Here is a 20,398-nt window from a genome sequence, read left to right on the forward strand (position 1 = left end):
TGTTGTAGTGGGGGAGGGGAGTGTTGTAGTGGGGGAGGGGAGTGTTGAAGTGGGGGAGGGGAGTGTTGAAGTGGGGGAGGGGAGTGTTGTAGGGGGAGGGGAGTGTTGTGGTGGGGGAGGGGAGTGTTGTAGGGGGGGGAGGGGAGTGTCGGGGGGGCGGGGGGAGTGACGGGGGCGGGGGGTGTCGGGGGGGGGAGTGTCGGGAAGGGGGGGGAGTGTCGGGAGGGGGGGGGGAGTGTGGGGGGGGCGGGGGGAGTGACGGGGGGGAGTGTCGGGAGGGGGGGTAGTGTCGGGGGGGCGGGGGGAGTGTCGGGGGGGCGGGGGGAGTGACGGGGGGGGAGTGTCGGGGGGGCGGGGGGAGTGACGGGGGGGGAGTGTGGGGGGGGCGGGGGGAGTGACGGGGGGGGGGGAGTGTCGGGGGGGCGGGGGGAGTGACGGGGCGGGGCGGGGGCGGGGTCAGTGTGTTATATTCCTCCCCTCCCCCCCGCCCCGCGCTCGGATTGAGGCTCCGCCCCGCGCTGGGCCCGGGAGGCGGGGACGCGGCGGAGAGAATGGCGGATGGTTTAGTGTCGGAGGGAGAGGCGCGTGAGTGTCCGGAGGGTCCGAGTGTCCGGGTCTGGGGGGGTCCGAGTGTCCGGATCTGGGGGGGTCCGAGTGTCCGGGTCTGGGGGGGTCCGAGTGTCCGGGTCTGGGGGGGTCCGAGTGTCCGGGTCTGGGGGGGTCCGAGTGTCCGGGTCTGGGGGGGTCCGAGTGTCCGGGTCTGGGGGGGTCCGAGTGTCCGGGTCTGGGGGGGTCCGAGTGTCCGGGTCTGGGGGGGTCCGAGTGTCCGGGTCTGGGGGGGTCCGAGTGTCCGGGTCTGGGGGGGTCCGAGTGTCCGGGTCTGGGGGGGTCCGAGTGTCCGGGTCTGGGGGGGTCCGAGTGTCCGGGTCTGGGGGGGTCCGAGTGTCCGGGTCTGGGGGGTCCGAGTGTCCGGGGTCCGGGTCCGGGTCTCGGGTCGCCGGGGGGGGTGGGTTCCGGGGTGTCGGGGTTTTGCTCAGCCCCCTCCCCCCCTCCCTCCCCCTGACCCGGTCAGTGAGCTCGAGCTGCTGATTAATTTAATAAATATAAAACCTGATGGAGAATCCGAGGGAATGAGGAGCTCGGACCTGAGGCGACATTTACAGGAAATCTGGGGGCTGTAATAATCCAGAGAGACAATCCTGGGATCAGATGGATCAAAGCTCAGAGGGTCAGCAGGAAAGCTGAAGGGATGGGGGTCATTGTTCACTGTGGGTATCTGGCCCAATGGGCTGAATGGCTCCTGGTCCTGGTCCTATATGAGAATATACTCCAGCATTGAGCATTCCTACCCCTGCTCTACATCTATTCATTCTCTATTCCCTCTCTCTGCTTCTGTCCCAACCCCAACACCTTCCATTCTTGCCACGGATAACTAAACCTTTGTCAAAAGTCGGCTTCATGAAGGGTTCTCAAGGAGTGAGGGGGTAGAGGAGAAGAGAGTTTTTGGGAGGATTAAAGGAAGAAAAGCAGGCAGTGGGATGAAGAAAGTGGGGGATACACAAACTGGAATTGCATTTGACGAGGTATTGCACAAAAGACTTCTATTCAAGATCAATGCCTCTTCTATTAATGGCAATATATTAAGCTGAATGATTGAAAGTTCAGCATGGAACAAATAGGATATTGGGATCGTGAGAAGGGCGGAGAAGGCAATCAATTTTGCAGGTAGGGTGTGTGTGGCCATGGCCCAACAGGATGGATGACTGGTCTTCCCAGTGTTTCACTGGTAGAAAATGGAGGGATCAAGGAAGATGGCAGTGAAATAGAACTTGGCAGAGTAAGCATACGTTTAACACCACAGTCTGTGCATGACATCGCTGAGGGCCAATATGTGGAGGAGGAAGGAGCTCAGGATAGATCCTTGAGGGCCTCCAGACTAATGGTGTAGCTAGGTTGAATATGGCTCATACTGAAATTGGATAGGTTAGATAGGATAGCATTTACGATTTGGATTAGATTTGTTTCAGTGCTGTGAGAGAACCTGATTACGAAGGATCAAACATGGAGTTGTGGGAAAGGAGGGCACAAATTTGAGAAATGTCAGAACTTTTTGAGGACTTTGCAGAGGAATGGGATGTGGGAAATGGTGCAGTAGTTAGCGAGTCAGGTACGGCTGGTGTGGTTTTGAGGAGGGCACAGATTCCTCTGGGCACCGTTGTTCTGGGTGTGTGGAATCGGAATAGCACCACCTTCTTGAGGGAAATTAGGGATGTACAATAAAAATGCTGGTCTAGCCAGCAACGCCCACATCCCCTGAAAGAATAAAGAAAAGTTAATGTGTAGACATTGTCAATAGCAGGAGATTTGGGGATTAGTCTGGGTATACTGTGGAAGCTAGTGGGGAGTGAAAAAGAAATGGGATCAGACTTGATAACTAGTGCAGAGAAACACTGAAGGAGAGTTTTGGTTGGAGTGAGCCATTGCATAGAACTATCTACAATCTACAGCACAGAAACAAGCCATTTGACCCAACTAACCTGTGCTCCTATTTACTGCCATTCCATCCACCTCATCTCCTCTCTCGAAGTAAAGAGGTTTCCCCCAGTTTCTGGATTGATTAATAAACACCCTGTCTTTAAGGCCCTAGTTTTGGATTCTTCTGCTAGTGAAAACATTCCATATTAACTGACCAAAACATTTATAATTTAAATGATGTTGGTCAGGTCATCTCTGAATCTATTCTTTTCTTAAGAAGAATAATACATTAATGATCCAGATGAAGGAACTGAGGGCATCCTGGCTAAGTTTGCAGATGATACAAAGATAGGTGGAGGGACAGGTAGTATTGAGGAGGTGGGGAGGCTGCAGAAGGATTTGGACAGGTTAGGAGAATGGGCAAAGAAGTGGCAGATGGAATACAACGTGGGGAAGTGTGAGGTCATGCACTTTGGAAGGAAGTATAGAGGCATGGACTATTTTTTAAATGGGGAGAGAATTCAGAAACCTGGAGTGTAAAAGGACTTGGGAGTCCTAGTCCAGGATTCTCTTAAGGTTAACTTGCAGGTTGAGTCGGTAGTTAGGAAGGCAAATGCAATGTTGGCATTTATTTCGAGAGGACTAGAATATAAAAGCAGGGATGTGCTGCTGAGGCTTTATAAGGCTCTGGTCAGACCACATTTAGAATATTGTGAGCAATTTTGGGTCCAGTATCTCAGGAAGGATGTGCTGGCCCTGGAGCGGGTCCAGAGGAGGTTTACGAGAACGATCCCAGGAATGAAAGGCTTAACATATGAGGAACGTTTGAGGACTCTGGTTCTATACTCGATGGGAGTTTAGAAGGATGAGGGGGGGATCTGATTGAAACTTACAGAATACTGAAAGGCCTGGATAGAGTGGACATGGGGAAGATGTTTCCATTAGTAGGAGAGACTAGGACCAGAGGGCACAGCCTCAGAGTAAAGGGAAGACCTTTTAGAACAGAGATGAGGAGAAACTTCTTTAGCCAGAGAGTGGTGAATCTATGGAATTCATTGCCACAGAAGGCTGTGGAGGCCAGGTCATTGAGTGTATTTAAGAGCGAGATAGATAGGTTCTTGATTGGTATGGGGATCAAAGGTTACAGGGAGAAGGCGGATTGAATGGCGGAGCAGACTTGATGGGCCGAATGGCCTAATTTCTGCTCCTATGTCTTATGGTCTATGGTCTAAGAAGGCTCCACTCTTTCCTGTTAATTGTAATTTTCTGCTGGGCTATTGTAAGATTCTGTCTCGTGCTGATATTTAACTTTTTTTTTCTTTCCTGAAGTGCTGCGGTCAGAGCAGGATTTTCATGATGCAGCAAAGAGGAATGACCTGACCAGAATGGAGCTGCTTTTGAAGAAGGGAGTGAATATCAATGTCAAAAACAATGTAGGTGAAATATTAATTTTTCCATAACCAGGGATGTACATTAATATCCAGGTTGAACAGCATTGAAGGAAGACATACTGAGTATTTACAGTGTATCACATGAATACTTTTAGTGCACAATGTCCATTCTGGAAACAGAAGCAAAAATTGCTGGAAGCAGATTAGGCGACATCTGTGAAACATAGAAACTAAGAGCAGGAGTAGGCCTTTCGGCCCTTCGAGCCTGCTCCGCCATTCATTATGATCATGGCTGATCATCCAACTCAATAGCCTGCTTCCGCTTTCTCCCCATATCCTTTGATCCCTTTCGCCCCAAGAGCTATATCTAACTCCTTCTTGAAAACATACAATGTTTTGGTTTAAACTACTTTCTGTGTTAATGAATTCCACAGGCTCACCACTCTCTGGGTGAAGAAATTTCTCCTCATCTCAGTCCTAAATGGTCTACCCCGTATCCTCAGACTGTGACCCCCTGGTTCTGGACTCCCCCACCATCGGGAACATCCTGTATCTACCCTGTCTAATCCTGTTAGAATTTTATAGAGAATTTTCTATGAGATCCCCCCTCATTCTTCTGAACTCCAGCGAATATATTCCTAATCAACTCAATCTCTCCTCATATGTCAGTCCCACCATCCCAGGAATCAGTCGGATAAACCTTCGCTGCACTCCCTCTATAGCAAGTACATCCTTCCTCAGATAAGAAAACCAAAACTACACACAATATTCCAGGTATGGTCTCACAAAGGCCCTGTACAATTGCAGCAAGACATCCTTGTTCCTGTACTCGAATCCTCTGGCTCTGAAGGCCAACATACCATTTGCCTTCTTTACCGCCTGTTGCACCTGCATGCTTACCTTCAGCGACTGGTGTACAAGGTTGCACATTCCCCTCTCTCAATTTATAGCCATTCAGATAATAATCTGCCTTCCTGTTTTTGCTACCAAAATGGAGAACCTCACATTTATCCACATTATACTGCATCTGCCGTGCATTTGCCCACCCACTCAGCTTGTCCAAATCACACTGAAGCATCTCTGCAACCTCCTCACAGCTCACCCTCCCACCCAGCTTTGTGTCACCTGCAAATTTGGAGATATTACATTTCATTCCCTCATCTAAATCATTAATATCTAAACCATCAAGCACCTACCTATTCTAATCCCATTTTCCAGCATTTAGCCCATAGGCCTGTGTGCTATAGCGTTTCAAGTGCTCATCTAAACTTCTAAAATGTTGCGAGGGTTCCTGCCTCTACCACCCCCTCAGGCAGTGTGTTCCAGATTCCAACCACACTCTGGGTGAAAAATATTTTCCTCAAATTCCCTCTAAACCTCCTGCCTCTTACCTTAAATCTATGCGCCCTAGTTATTGACACCTCCACTAAGGGGAAACGTTTCTTCCTATCTACCCTATCTCTGTCACTCATAATTTTGTACACCTCTCTCAGGTCCCCTCTCAGCCTTCTCTGCTCCAAGGAAAACAGCCTTCGCCTCCCCAGTTTCTCTTCATAGGGGAGGTGGTGGTGGGAGCTGTGGTATGAGGTGATGGTGAGTACATCCTTCCTCAGATAAGGGGACCAAAACTGCACACAAGTCATGAGGGGGCTGGACAGAGTAAATAGGGAGAAACTGTTCCATCTCGTAAAACGAAGAGAGAAGCAAAGTTAATATTTCAGGACCTTACATCAGAACTGGAAAAATTTTACAGTTTTTAAGCAAATATAAAATGTATGGTCGCTTAATTTGCTGATCACACTGTTGTGATGCTACTCAGTAAACCACTAGGAGACTCAGGTACAAGTTACGATCATTTATTGAAGTGTATGCAGGGAGAGCCCGTCTTAGGCAATCTAAGACAGTACTCAAAAAAACAAAAATACCTGGAAAAACTCAGCAGGTCTGACAGCATCTGTGGAGAGGAACACAGTTAACGTTTTGAGTCCGCATGACTCTTCAACAGAACTAAGGAAAAATAGAAAATGGGTGAAATATAAGCTGGTTTAAGGGGGGGGTTTGGGACAAGAGAGCTAGATAGAGGGCCAGTGATAGGTGGAGATAACCAAAAGATGTCACAGACAAAAGGACAAAGAGGTGTTGAAGGTGGTGATATTATCTAAAGAATGTGCTAATTAAGGGTAGAAAGCAGGACAAGCAAGGTACAGATAGCCCTAGTGGGGGTGGGGTGGGGTGAAGGAATTGAAATAGGCTAAAAGGTAAAGATAAAACAATGGATGGAAATACATTTAAAAATAATGGAAATAGGTGGGAAAAGAAAAATCTATATAAATTATTGGAAAAAACAAAAAGGAGGGGGAGAAATCAGAAAGGGGGTGGGGATGGAGGAGAGAGTTCATGATCTAAAATTGTTGAACTCAATATTCAGTCCGGAAGGCTGTAAAGTGCCTAGTCGGAAGATGAGGTGCTGTTCCTCCAGTTTGCGTTTAGCTTCACTGGAACAATGCAGCAAGCCAAGGACGGACATGTGGGCATGAGAGCAGGGTGGAGTGTTGAAATGGCAAGAGACAGGGAGGTCTGGGTAATGCCTGCAGACAGAACGAAGGTGTTCTGCAAAGCGGTCACCCAGTCTGCATTTGGTGTCTCCAATGTAGAGGAAACCGCATTGGGAGCAGCGAATGAAGTAGACTAAGTTGAGGGAAGTGCAAGTGAAATGCTGCTTCACTTGAAAGGAGTGTTTGGGCCCTTGGACGGTGAGGAGAGGGGAAGTAAAGGGGCAGGTGTTGCATCTTCTGCGGTTGCATGGGAAGGTGCCGTGGGAGGAGGTTGAGGTGTGGGGGTGATGGAGGAGTGGACCAGGGTGTCCCGGAGGGAACGATCCCTACGGAATGCCGCCGGGGGGGATGAAGGGAAGATATGTTTGGTAGTGGCATCATGCTGGAGTTGGCGGAAATGGCGGAGGATGATCCTTTGAATGCAGAGGCTGGTGGGGTGACAAGTGAGGACAAGGGAGACCCTATCATGTTTCTGGGAGGGAGAAGAAGGTGTGAGGGCAGATGCGCGGGAGATGGGCCGGACACGGTTGAGGGCCCTGTCAACCACCGTGGGTGGAAAACCTCAGTTAAGGAAGAAGGAAGACATGTCAGAGGAACTGTTTTTGAAAGTGGCATCATCAGAACAGATGCGACGGAGGCGAAGGAACTGAGAGAATGGGATGGAGTCCTTACAGGAAGCGGGGTGTGAGGAGCTGTAGTCGAGGTAGCTGTGGGAGTCGGTAGGCTTGTAATGGATATTGGTGGACAGTCTATCACCAGAAATTGAGACAGAGAGGTCAAGGAAGGGAAGGGAAGTGTCAGAGATGGACCATGTGACAATGATGGAGAGGTGGAAATTGGAAACAAAATTAATAAAGTTTTCCAGGTCCAGACGAGAGCATGAAGCAGCACCGAAGTAATCATCGATGTACTGGAGAAAGAGCTGTGGAAGGGTTCGGAGTAGGACTGGAACAAGGAATGTTCCACATACCCCATAAAGAGACAGGCATAGCTGGGGCCCATGTGGGTACACCTTTTATTTGGAGGAAGTGAGAGGAGTTAAAGGAGAAATTGTTCAGTGTGAGAACAAGTTCAGCCAGACGGAGGAGAGTAGTGGTGGATGGGGATTGTTCGGACCTCTTCGAGGAAGAAGCGGAGAGCCATCAGACCATCCTGGTGGGGGATGGAGGTGTAGAGGGATTGGACGTCCATGGTGAAGAGGAAGCGGTTGGGGCCAGGGAACTGGAAATTGTTGATATGATGTAGGGTGTCAGAGGAATCACGGATGTTCACTCAACTTGTTCAACTGAACAAGTATTCACTCCTTATATACACCTTAAGTCACGTACACATAGCATTCCTCAATTTACAGAATCACAGAATTTTAATGGCACAGAAGGAGGCCATTTGGCCCACCATGTCTGCAACGGCTCTCCAAACGAGCATTATGACCTAGTGCCATTGCCCTGCCTTTTCCCTGTACCCCTGCACATTGTTTCTATTCAAATAATCACTTAATGTCATAAAAGCAAAACACTGCGGATGCTGGAAATCTGAAACAAAAACAGAAAATGCCGGATAAACTCAGCAGGTCTAGCAGCACCTGTTGAGAGAGAAACAAAAGCCTCAATTGAACCTGCCTCCACCACACTTCCAGGCAGTGCATTCCAGACCTGAACCACTCATTGTGTGGAAAAAGTTTTTTCTCATGTCGCTCTTGCTTCTTTTGCAAATCACTTTAAATCTGTGCCCTCTCATTCTTGATCATTTTACGAGATGGAACAGTTTCTCCCTATCTACTCTGTCCAGCCCCCTCATGATTTTGAACATCTCTATCAAATCTCCTCTTAGCCCTCTTCTCTCCAAGGAGAACAGCCCCAACCTCTTCAATCTATCCTCATAGCTGAATTTTCTCACCTCTGGAACCATTCTTGTAAACCTCTTCTGCACTCTTTCCTATGTGTTCACATCTTTCCTATAATATGAAGCTCAGAACTGTACACAATATTCCAGCTGAAATCTAATGAGTGTCCTCCTTATCAGTTTTGAACCCTTGTAGTGACAGAGTTACCTCGTCTGGCACCATGGCTTGGGTAGCATCTATCTCCTTGGCAAAGATGGATGCAAAGTATTCATATAATATCTCAGCCATGTTTAACCCTCCATGTGTAAATTCCCTTTTAGACCCCTAATCAGCCCTACTCCTTTTACCACCTTTTTGCTATTTATATGCCTATAGAAGACTTTGGGATTCCTCTTTATGTTGGCTGCCAGTCTTTTCTCATAATCCCTCTTCGCTTGTCCAATATGCTTTTTCACCTCCCCTCTGAACCTTGGTCCTCAATTATATTTCCCACCTGACACCTGTCATAAGTGCACTTTTTCTTCTTTATCTTAATTTCAATCTCCTTTTTCATCCAGGGAGCTCTGGATTTGTTTGTCCTACCTTTCCCTTTCAATGGAATATACCTTGACTATGCCTGAACAATTCTTTTTTGAAGGTAGCCCATTGTTTAGCTACAGTTTTTCCCACCAATCTTTCGTTTAAGTCCATCTGGCCCAGCTCTGTTTTTGCCCCATCGAACTCAGCCCTTGTCCAGTTAATTATTTTTACCCTGGATTGCCCAACATCCTTTCTGCCATCATCTTAAACGTACAATACAATGATCACTGTCTCCTAAATGTTCCCCCACTGACACTTGATCTACTTGGCCCACCTCATTTCCAAGAACCGGATCCAACTGGTTGTTTTGGATTGTGGATTGGACACATACTGCTGTAGAAAATTCTCCTGAACACAATCTAGGAACTTTTGCCCCTCTCCACTCTTTACACTGCCACTATCCCAGTCTACATTCGGGTAAATAAAGTCCCCCATTATAACTGTATAATGTCTCTCTAATTTCCCTGCAGATTTATTCTTCTACATCCTTCCCACCAGTTGGTGGTCTATAAACTACACTGAGTAATGTAATTGAACCCTTTTGGTTCCATAGCTCGAGCCAAATTGATTCTGTCTTTGAACCCTTGGAACCCTCTTTCTCCAGCACTGCAATGCTCTCCTTAACCAAAACTGCCACCCTTCCTCCTTTCCTTCCTTTCCTATCTCTTCTGAACACCTTGTACCCAGGAATATTTAACACCCAGTTCTGCCCTTCCTTGAGCCAGGTCTCTATTATCGCCACAACATCATATTTCCACATGGAAACCCGCACCTGGAACTCCCCAATCTTATTTACTATACTCTGTGCATTCACACACATGCATAGTAACCCTGATTTAGATTTTTTTACTTTCTCCCTTACCCTGACTTCACCCAGTACTTACTATTCTCTATACTAGTGCTATCTATCCCTCCCAGTATTTTGTGCACCCTGCTATTCCTCTCTAATATTTTTCCTTGCTTCACACACCTCTGCTGAGTTAGATTAAAGCCCTCCCAACAGCACTGGGAAAACATCTCGCAAGGACTTCAGTCCCAGCTTTGTTCAGCTGCAACCCTTTCGGCTTGTACAAGTGCCATCTCCCCCAGAGCCAGTCCCAGTGCCCCAGGAACCTAAAACTCCTGCACCATCTTTCCAGCTACACATTCATCTGCTTTATCCTCCTGTTTGAGTACTCACTGTAACGTGGCACTGGGAGCAATCTGGAGATTACCACATTAGAGGTCCTGCTTGTTAATTTTCTACCTAGCTCCCCAAATTCTGATTGCAGGACCACATCCTCCTTCTACTTAACTAATTGGTACCAATGTGGACCACGATCTCTGGCTATTCACCCTCCCCTAGAAGAATGTCCTGCAGCCGCTCTGTGATATCCTTGACTCTGACACCAGGGAGGCAACATACCACCCTGGAGTCACGTCTATGGGCACAGAAATACCTGCCTGTTCCCCTAACCAATGAATCCCCTCTCACTATAGCTCTTCCTTACTTCTTCCTCTCCTTCTGTATAGCCGAGCCGCTTGTGCTGCCACAAACTTGGCTCTGACTGCACTCCTCTGAGGAACCAGCACCCTCACCAACTTCCAAAATAGAAAACCAATTTGTGAGCGGGACCCTATGGGACTCCTGCACTACCTGCCTACTTCTCTTGGACTGCCTGGTGGTCACCCATTCCCTCTCTGTCTCCAGACCCTTAAGCTGCCCTGTGACCACCTCTCTGAAAGCGCTATCCACGTAGCTCTCAGCCTCGCGGACGTGCCACAGTAACTCCAGTGGTCGCTCAAGCTCTGAAATCCAGAGCTCAAGTTTCTGCAGCTGACAGCACTTCCTGCACATGTGGTCACCTAGGACACCAGTATTGTCCATGACTTCCCACATATTACAGGCCACGCATTCCACTTGACTGAGTTGCCCTGCCATGTCTTAACTCTACTTCCCTTACGTTATGTCGAATCTTGTCAGCTTACAATCACATGGTAAACCATTCCCTGCACTCCCTGACCTTGCCTTTTGCTCCAGTAACTGGTTTGTCTCATTCTTTATCCTGTCCAGAGTACGTCTGCTAATCTTCAGTTCTTCTCTCTTCTGCTTGCATTTTATTTGCACTAAAAGACACTTCTAACAGTACTGTGGGTGTAGCTACACCACATAGGCTGCAGCTCGCCAAATCTCGGGGCTAATTAGGGATGAGTAATAAATACTGGCCTAGCCAGTGATGCCCAAATCCCATGAATGAATTTTTAAAAATGCCCACTCACTGAACTTGTCTAAATTACCCTGAAGCCTCTTAACATTCCCCTCACCACTCACATTCCTACCTAGTTTTGTGTTGTGCAAACTTGGAAATATTACATTTGGTTCCCTTGTCCAAATCGTTGATATCTATTGTGAATAGATGGGGCCCAAGCATTGGTCACTGGGGTACCCCACTAATCATCGCTTGCCATTCCAAAAAAGACCCATTTATTCCTACTCTCTGTTTCCTGGCTGTTAACTAATTCTCAACCCATGCCAATATATTACCCCTAATCCCTCTGTTTTAATTTTGCATACTAACCTCTTATGTGGGACTTTATCAAAAGCTTTCTGAAAATCCAAATACACCACATCCACTGGTTCTCCCTTATCTATTCTGTTAGTTACATCCTCAAAAAACTCCAGTATGTTTGTCAAACATGATTTCCCTTTCATAAATCCATGTTGACTTTGTCTAATCGTGTTGATCTAAGTGTCCTGTTATACCATCCTTTGTGATAGACTCTAGCATTTTCCCCACCTCTGACGTTAGGCTAACCGGTCTATAGTTCCCTGTTTTCTCCCTCCCTCCTTTTTTAAATAGTGGGGTTGCATTTACCACCCTCCAATCTGCCGGGACTGTTCCAGAATCCATAGAATTTTGTAAGATCACAACCAACTCATCCACTATTTCCAAAGCCACCTCCTTTAGTACCCTGGGATGTAGATTATTAGGCAGTGGGGATTTATCAGCTTTCGGTTTCTAATTTTCAGTTTCAGTTACTAATTTCTCCAGCACTATTGTTTTATTAATACTAATCCTTCAATTCCTCCTTCTCACTAAACCCTTGGTTCCCGAGTATTTCTGGGAAATTATTTGTGTCTTCCTCCGTGAAGACAGAACTCAAGCGGAAAAGTGTGAGGTGTTACAATTTACTAGGATGTTGCCGGGTCTTAAGGAGTTGAGTTACAGGGAAAGATTAAACAGGTTAGGATTTTATTCCTTGGAGCATAGAAGAATGAGGGGAGATTTGATACAAGTTTACAAAATTGTGAGGGGTATAGACAAAGAAGATGCGAGTAGGCTCTTTCACTTAGATTAGGAGAAATAAACACGAGAGGACGTGGCTTTAGGGTGAAAGGGGAAAGGCTTAGGGGGAACATTAGGGGGAACTTCTTCACTCAGAGAGTGGTGAGAGTGTGGAACGAGCTACCATCTGACGTGGTAAATGCGGGCTCACTCTTAAGTTTTAAGAATAAATTAGATAGATACATGGATGGGAGAGGTCTGGAGGGTTATGGACTGGGTGCAGGTCAATGGGACTAGCAGAATAATATTTTGGCACAGACTAGAAGGGCCGAATGGCCTGTTTTCTGTGCTGTAGTGTTCTATGGTTCAAGTAGTTGTTTAATTGCTGTGCCATTTCCGTGTTCTCTATTATAAATTCACTCGTTTCAGACTGTAAGGACCCTATATTTGTTTTTACTAATCTTTTTCTCTTTACATACTTATAGAAGCTTTTACAGTCCGCATTTATGTTCCTTGTGAGTTTACTCCCATATTCTATTTTTTTCCTCTTAATCAATCTCTTGGTCCTCCTTTACTGAATTCTAATCTGCTCCCAATCCTCAGGCTTGCTACTTTTTCTAGCAGCTTTATATGACTCTGCTTTGGATCTTTCTTTTGTTAGCCATGGTTGGGCCGCTTTTCCTGTTATTTTTGTACCAGAAAGGAATGTATAACTGTTGCAATGCATGCACTCATTCCTTAAAAATTGGCCATTACCTATCCACTGTCACGCCTTTAATGAAGTTCCCCAATCTATATTAACCAACTCATGCTTCATACCTTTGTAGTTTCCTTTGTTAAGATTTAGGACCAAAGTTTCTGATTGGACTCCTTCACTTCCCATCCTAATGAAGAATTCTGTCATGTTATGGTCACTCTTCCCTAAAGGACCCCAAACAACAAGATTATTGCTTAACCCCCTTTCATTGCACAATACCAAATCTAGGATAGCCTGTCCTCTAGTTGGTTCCTCCACGTTCCGGTCTGAAAAAAAATCTCGTACATACTCCAGGAATTAATCCACCCCAGTATTATGCTAATTTGGTTTGCCCAGTCTGTGTAGATTAAAGATGTAGATTAAAGTCACCCATGATTACTGTAGCACCCTTGTGTATAATTGTATAATACTGTAGCATATATAATTTCCTGTTTAATACCGTCCCATAAGACATAGGAGCAGAAATTAGGCCAATCGGCCCATCGAGTCTGCTCCGCCATTCAATCACGACTGATAAGTTTCTCAACCCCATTCTCCCGCCTTCTCCCTGTAACCTTTGATCCCCTTACCAATCAAGAACCTATTTATCTCGGTCTTAAATACACTCAATGACCTGGCCTCCACAGCCTTCTGTGGCAATGAATTCCATAGATTCACCACTCTCTGGCTAAAGAAGTTTCTCCTCATCTCTGTTCTAAAAGGTCTTCCCTTTACTCTGAGGCTGTGCCCTCTGGTCCTAGTCTCTCCTACTAATGGAAACATCTTCCCCACGTCCACTCTATCCAGGCCTTTCAGTATTCTGTAAGTTTCAATCAGATCCCCCCTCATCCTTCTAAACTCCATCGAGTATAGAACCAGAGTCCTCAAACGTTCCTCATATGTTAAGCCTTTCATTCCTGGCATCATTCTCATGAACCTCCTCTGGACCCTCTCCAGGGCCAGCACATCCTTCCTGAGATACGGGGCCCAAAATTGCTCACAATATTCTAAATGTGGTCTGACCAGAGCCCTATAAAGCCTCAGCAGCACATCCCTGTTTTTATATTGTCGTCCTCTCGAAATAAATGCCAACATTGCATTTGCCTTCCTAACTACCGACTCAACCTGAAAGTTAACCTTAAGAGAATCCTGGACTAGGACTCCCAAGTCCCTTTACACTCCAGGTTTCTGAATTCTCTCCCCATTTAAAAAATAGTCCATGCCTCTATTCTTCCTACCAAAGTGCATGACCTCACACTTCCCCACGTTGTATTCCATCTGCCAGTTCTTTGCCCATTCTGCTAACCTGTCCAAATCCTTCTGCAGCCTCCCCACCTCCTCAATACTACCTGTCCCTCCACCTGTCTTTGTATCATCTGCAAACTTAGCCAGGATGCCCTCAGTTCCTTCATCTAGATCATTAATGTATAAAATGAAAAGTTGTGGTCCCAACACTGACCCCTGCAGAACTCCACTAGTCACCGGCCGTCATCCTGAGAAGAACCCCCTTATCCCCACTCTCTGCCTCCTGCCAGACAGCCAATCTTCTATCCACGCTAGTACCTTGCCTCTAACACTATGGGCTCTTATCTTACTGAGCAGCCTCCTGTGCGACACCTTGTCAAAGGCCTTCTGGAAGTCCAAGTAGATAATTGGCTCTCCTTTGTCTAACCTACCCCTTACCTCCTCAAAGAATTCTAACAGATTTGTCAGGCATGACCTCCCCTTGATGAAACCATGCTGACTTTGCCCAATTTTACCATGCACTTCCAAGTATTCTGAAATCTCATCCTTAATAATGGACTCTAAAATCTTACCAACGACCGAGGTCAGGCTAATCGGCCTGTAATTTCCCGTCTTTTGCCTCAATCCCTTCTTAAACAGGGGGGTTACATTAGCGATTTTCCAGTCCTCTGGGACCCTCCCTGACTCCAGTGATTCCTGAAAGATCACCACTAACGCCTCCACTATCTCTTCAGCTATCTCCTACCTTAGCACTACTGTTTGGAGACCTATATATAACTCCAACTAATGTTTTCCGCCCCTTGTTGCTTCTTAGCTCCACCCAGACTGATTCCACATCTAGATTTTCTGAGCAATAATCCTCTCTCACTATCACACTGATTTCATTCTTAACTAACAACTCCACCCCAGCTTTTCCTTTTTGCCTGTCCTTCCTAAATATCGAGTACCCTTGGATATTCAGTTCCTAGCCTTGGTCACCCTGAAGCCATGTCTCCATAATTGCAATCATATCGTACCCATTTACATCTATTTACTTTGTTAATTCATCTACCTTACTGTGAATGCTCCATGCATTCAGATACAGTGCCTTTAGACTTGTCTTTTTCACATATTTACACATTTTTTGTGTCATGGCCCTAGTTGCTCCTAGCCCTCCTTTCTTCTGGCTTCCACTTTTGCTTTCTACTTTTCTGTCCGTCATTTCTATCTTTGTTTCCCTCTCTTGTGTCTCTCCGCTCAGGTTCCCATCCCTCTGCCAATCTAGGCTAAACCCTCCCCCACAGTACTAGCAAATACCCATTGGAGTTTAGAATGAGAAGTGATCTTATGTAATGCCTAAGATTGTGAGGGGACTTGATAGGGTGCTACCAGGAGGATGTTTCTAGGGGACATAGTTTAAAAATTAATCCAGAACTAGGGGACATAGTTTAAAAATTAATCCAGAACTAGGGGACATAGGGCCTCCCATTTTTTAATTTATTTATTCTTTCTTGAGATATGGGCATTGCTGGCAAAGCCAGTGTTTGTTGCCCATCCCTAATTGCAGTTGAACTGAGTGCCCTGCTAGGCCATTTCAGAGGGCAGTTAAGAGTCAACCATTTTTTTTATCCATCCATGGGATGTGGGCTTCGCTGGCTGGGCCAGCATTTATTACCTATCCCTAGTTGACCTTGAGAAGGTGGTGATGAGCTTCTTTCTTGAACCGCTGCAGTCCATGTGGTGTAGGTACACCCACAATGCTGTTAGGGAGGGAGTTCCAGGATTTTGACCCAGTGACAGTGAAGGAACGGCGATATATTTTCAAGTCAGGATGGTGTGTGGCTTGGAGGGGAACTTCCAGGTGGTGCTTTTCCCATCTATCTGCTGCCCTTGTCCTTCCAGATGGTAGTGGTCGTGGGTTTAGAAGATGCTGTCTAAGGAGCTTTGGTGAATTCCTGCAGTGCGTCTTGTAAATGGTACACACACTGCTGCTACTGTGCATCGGTGGTGGAGGGAGTGAATGTTTATGGATGGGGTGCCAATCATGTGGGTTGTATTGTCCTGGACAGTGTCAAGCCTCTTGAGTGTTGTGGGAGCTACACTCATCCAGCTCCCACTCACCATATTGCTGTGGGTCTGGTGTCACATGTTGGCCAGACCAGATATAAACAGCTTTCTTTCCCTAAAGGACATTAGTGAGCCAGATGGGCTTTTATGACAGTCAGTGATTGAGACTAGCTTTATAGCCTAGATTTATCAATGTAGTTTAAAATCCACCAGCTGCCATGGTGGGATTTGAACCCATGTCCCCAGGGCATTAGCCTGAGCCTCTGGATTACTAGTCCAGGGACAATACCACTACGCCAACATCTCCCCACAATGACAGAGATGGGAAGAAATTTTTCCTGAGGGTTGTTAGTCTTTGGAATTCTCTTCCTCTGAGGGCAGTGGAGGTTGGGTCATTGAATATATTCAAGGCTGAGTTAGACAAATTTTTGATCTACAAGGGAGTCAAGGGTTATAGGGATGGACAGGAAAATGGAGTTGAGATCATAATCAGATCAGCCATGATCTTATTGAATAGCGGAGCAGTCTTAAGGGGCTGAATGGCCTTCTCCTAATTCTTGTACACTTGTGTACAGACGTATAGAAAGTGGGGAGGGGGTCACAAGAAGGTCTATAATCGTGTTGAAGACAGGAGAGATTAATGACTAAAGGAATGATGGTCAAGACAAAGCAATGGGACAGAGAAAAAACTGTCTCGAGGAGGTATAAATGGAAAAGCAGAATAATCACCAACAGCTGCTGTCCAAAAATTAAAAAAAACATAAAACGAAGCAGAAAGATCTGAAATTGTAGAACACAGTTTGAGTCTGGAAGACTGTAATATAAACACTAATGTTCAGTGTGGGTGGAGGGTAGCTAGGTGCATCACTGCTCAGTTCTGCCACTCTGTACAGACAGCAGGATTTTCCATTCTTTTCATTTGCACACAGCTACTCCCATTCATCAAAAGCTGGATCACATCACAATCAGGATTATTAACGTTGAAGAGCAGGGAAGTGTTGCTCAGGCCAATATTTATCCCACAATCAATGTCACTAAAAATAGATTATTTAGTTGTATTGTATAATATCATATTGCTGTTTGTGGAAACTTGCTATTTGCAAATTGGCTGCTGTGTTTCCTACGTTACTACAGTGACTGTACTGCAATAGTGTTTCATTGGTTAGATAGTGCTTTAGGGTGTCCTGAGTTCATGCAATGTACAATATAAATACACACTGCAAAGTGCAGATCTAAAAATGGTATTGATGGAACTGAACTGTGAGCAAGGAGTAGCATTTAGTCCTTGGGTCCAGAATGGTAAAATCAGTAACTTAATCATAGCTTTCCCATCATTGGTTTTTTGCAGTCCAAGTACTATTGATAAAGTAGAATTTCAAAAGGAAAGAATACTATTCTGTAAGGAAATTCTGTTCCATCTGTACTTTTGGGAGCAGATTTTCCTAACCTTTGCTCCATAGTGAGTGGATCCCTATTCTCTGGGAGCAAGAGAAAATAAATTCGGAAAAAGTGGATGGGGATTTATTCTGCTAAGACTCTACCTCTTTATATTGTCCCAAATATCTGTGTCTGTGATCCCTTTACATTGCCGTGATACCTGGGTCTTTGCCACTTTACACTGCCCTGGATATTGAAGTCTCTACATAGAATTTGTTCAGTTTTGGTCTCCATATTTAAGGAAGGATATACTTGCAATGAAGATGGTACAGCAAAGGTTCACTAGATGGTCCTAAGATGAGAAGGTTGTCCTATGATGAGAGGCTGAGGTAATTCTATATTCTCTGGAGTTAAGAAGAATGAGAGGTGAGCTCATTGAAACCTACAAGATTCTGAAACGTAAACTGGGCGACCGCTTTGCAGAACACCTGCGGTCTGTCCACAAGAAAGACCCAAACCTCCCTGTCGCTTGCCATTTTAACACTCCACCCTGCTCTCTTGCCCACATGTCTGTCCTAGGCTTGCTGCATTGTTCCAGTGAAGCCCAACGCAAACTGGAGGAACAGCACCTCATCTTCCGACTAGGCACTTTACAGCCTTCCGGACTGAATATTGAATTCAACAACTTTAGATCTTGAACTCGCTCCTCCATCCCCACCCACTTTCCGTTTCTTCCCCCTCCCTTTTGTTTTTTCCAATAATTTATATAGATTTTTCTTTTCCCACCTAATTCCATTATTTTTAAATCTGTACCTGTAATGCCCTGTCAGTCTTTCCACCCCACCCCCACCACAGCTGTACCTTGAGTGTCCTGCCATCCATTCTTAATTAGCACATTTTCTTAGATAATATCACCACCTTCAACACCTCTTTGTTCCTTTGTCTGTGACATCTTTTGATTATCTGCTCCTATCATTGCTTGCTTGTCCCTACAACCCCCCCCCCCACCACCTCCCCCCCCGGCCTTAAACCAGCTTATATTTCACCCCCTCCTAATTTTACTCAGTTCTGTAGAAGGGTTATGAGGACTCAAAACGTCAACTCTTTTCTTCTCCGCCGATGCTGCCAGACCTGCTGAGTTTTTCCAGGTAATTCTGTTGCTGTCTTTGTTTTATAATTACTTTTAAACTATTTACATGGGAGTGGATCAGAAATCTGAAGGGGCTTGACAGGGTAGACACTGAGAGGCTGTTTGCCCTCAGTGGGGAATATATAACAAGGGACCAATCATTTAGGACTGAGATGAGGAGAAATTTCTTCACTCAAAGGATTGTGAGATTTTGGAATTCTCTACCCGAGAGGGTTGTGGATGCACCATCGTTGAATGTATTCTTGAATCCATACTTAAGGATGAGATGGTCAGATTTTTGGTCTCTCTGGGATTCAAGGGATGGGAGCAGGTGGGAAAGTGGAGTTTAAGCCCAAGATCAGCAAAGATCATAGTTAATGGCAGAGCAGGTTCGATGGGTTGTATGTTTTTATGTTCTTTACCCTGCCCTGGATTTTGGGGACCCTGCCCTGGATATTGGGGTCTCTGCTCTTTACTCTGCCCTGGATATTGGGGTCTCTGCCCTTTACACTGCCCTGGATATTGGGGTTGCTGCCCTTTACATGCCCTGGATATTGGGGTCTCTGCCCTTTACACTGCCATGGATATTGGGGTCTCTGCCTTTTACACTGCCCTGGATATTGGGGTCTCTGCCCTTTACACTGCCCTGGATATTGGGGTCTGTGCCCTTTACACTGCCCTGGATATTGGGGTCTGTGCCCTTTACATTGCCTTGGATATTGGGGTCTGTGCCCTTTACACTGCCTGGGATATTGGGGTCTCTGCCCTTTACACTGCCCTGGATATTGGGATCTCTGCCCTTTACACTGCCCTGGATATTGGGGTCTCTGCTCTTTACATGCCCTGGATATTGGGGTCTCTGCCCTTTACACTGCCCTGGATATTGGGGTCTCTGCCCTTTACACTGCCCTGGATATTGGGGTCTCTGCCCTTTACACTGCCCTGGATATTGGGGTCTGTGCCCTTTACACTGCCCTGAATATTGGGATCTCTGCCCTTTACACTGCCCTGGATATTGGGGTCTCTGCCCCTTACACTTCCCTGGATATTGGGGTCTCTGCTCTTTACATGCCCTGGATATTGGGGTCTCTGCCCTTTACACTGCCCTGGATATTGGGGTCTGTGCCCTTTACACTGCCCTGGATATTGGGGTCTCTGCCCTTTACACTGCCCTGGATATTGGGGTCTCTGCCCTTTATACTGCCCTGGATATTGGGGTCTCTGCCCCTTACACTGCCCTGGATATTGGGGTCTCTGCCCCTTACACTGCCCTGGATATTGGGGTCTCTGCCCTTTACACTGCCCTGGATATTGGGGTCTCTGCCCTTTACACTGCCCTGGATATTGGGGTCTCTGCCCTTTACACTGCCCTGGATATTGGGGTCTCTGCCCTTTACATGCCCTGGATATTGGGGTCTCTGCCCTTTACACTGCCCTGGATATTGGGGTCTCTGCCCTTTACACTTCCCTGGATATTGGGGTCTCTGCTCTGGATATTGGGTTCTCTGCCCTTTACACTGCCCTGGATATTGGGGTCTCTGCTCTGGATATTGTGTTCTCTGCCCTTTACACTGCCCTGGATATTGGGGTCTCTGCCCTTTACATGACCTGAATATTGGGGTCTCTGCCCTTTACACTGCCCTGGATATTGGGGTCTCTGCCCTTTACACTGCCCTGGATATTGGGGTCGCTGCCCTTTACATGCCCTGGATATTGAGGTCTCTGCCCTTTACACTGCCTGGGATATTGGGGTCTC

The 20,398-nt window shown here is 46.4% G+C and overlaps 1 protein-coding gene across 1 annotated transcript in view; it reads left to right on the forward strand.

Annotated features, from left to right (window-relative positions):
* The first annotated feature begins 485 nt into the window (after positions 1-485).
* ankdd1a (ankyrin repeat and death domain containing 1A) overlaps positions 486-20,398 on the forward strand; it is a 205,709-nt gene continuing 185,796 nt past the window's right edge. The window contains exons 1-2 of the mRNA XM_078530501.1: positions 486-585; positions 3,805-3,908. Coding sequence (XP_078386627.1) covers positions 552-585; positions 3,805-3,908 — 138 coding nt within the window. The 5' untranslated portion in view covers positions 486-551. The remainder of the gene's footprint in view (positions 586-3,804; positions 3,909-20,398) is intronic.

Source organism: Cetorhinus maximus, chromosome 26, assembly GCF_964194155.1.
Source record: "Cetorhinus maximus chromosome 26, sCetMax3.hap1.1, whole genome shotgun sequence".
Classification (NCBI taxonomy): Eukaryota; Metazoa; Chordata; class Chondrichthyes; order Lamniformes; family Cetorhinidae; genus Cetorhinus; species Cetorhinus maximus.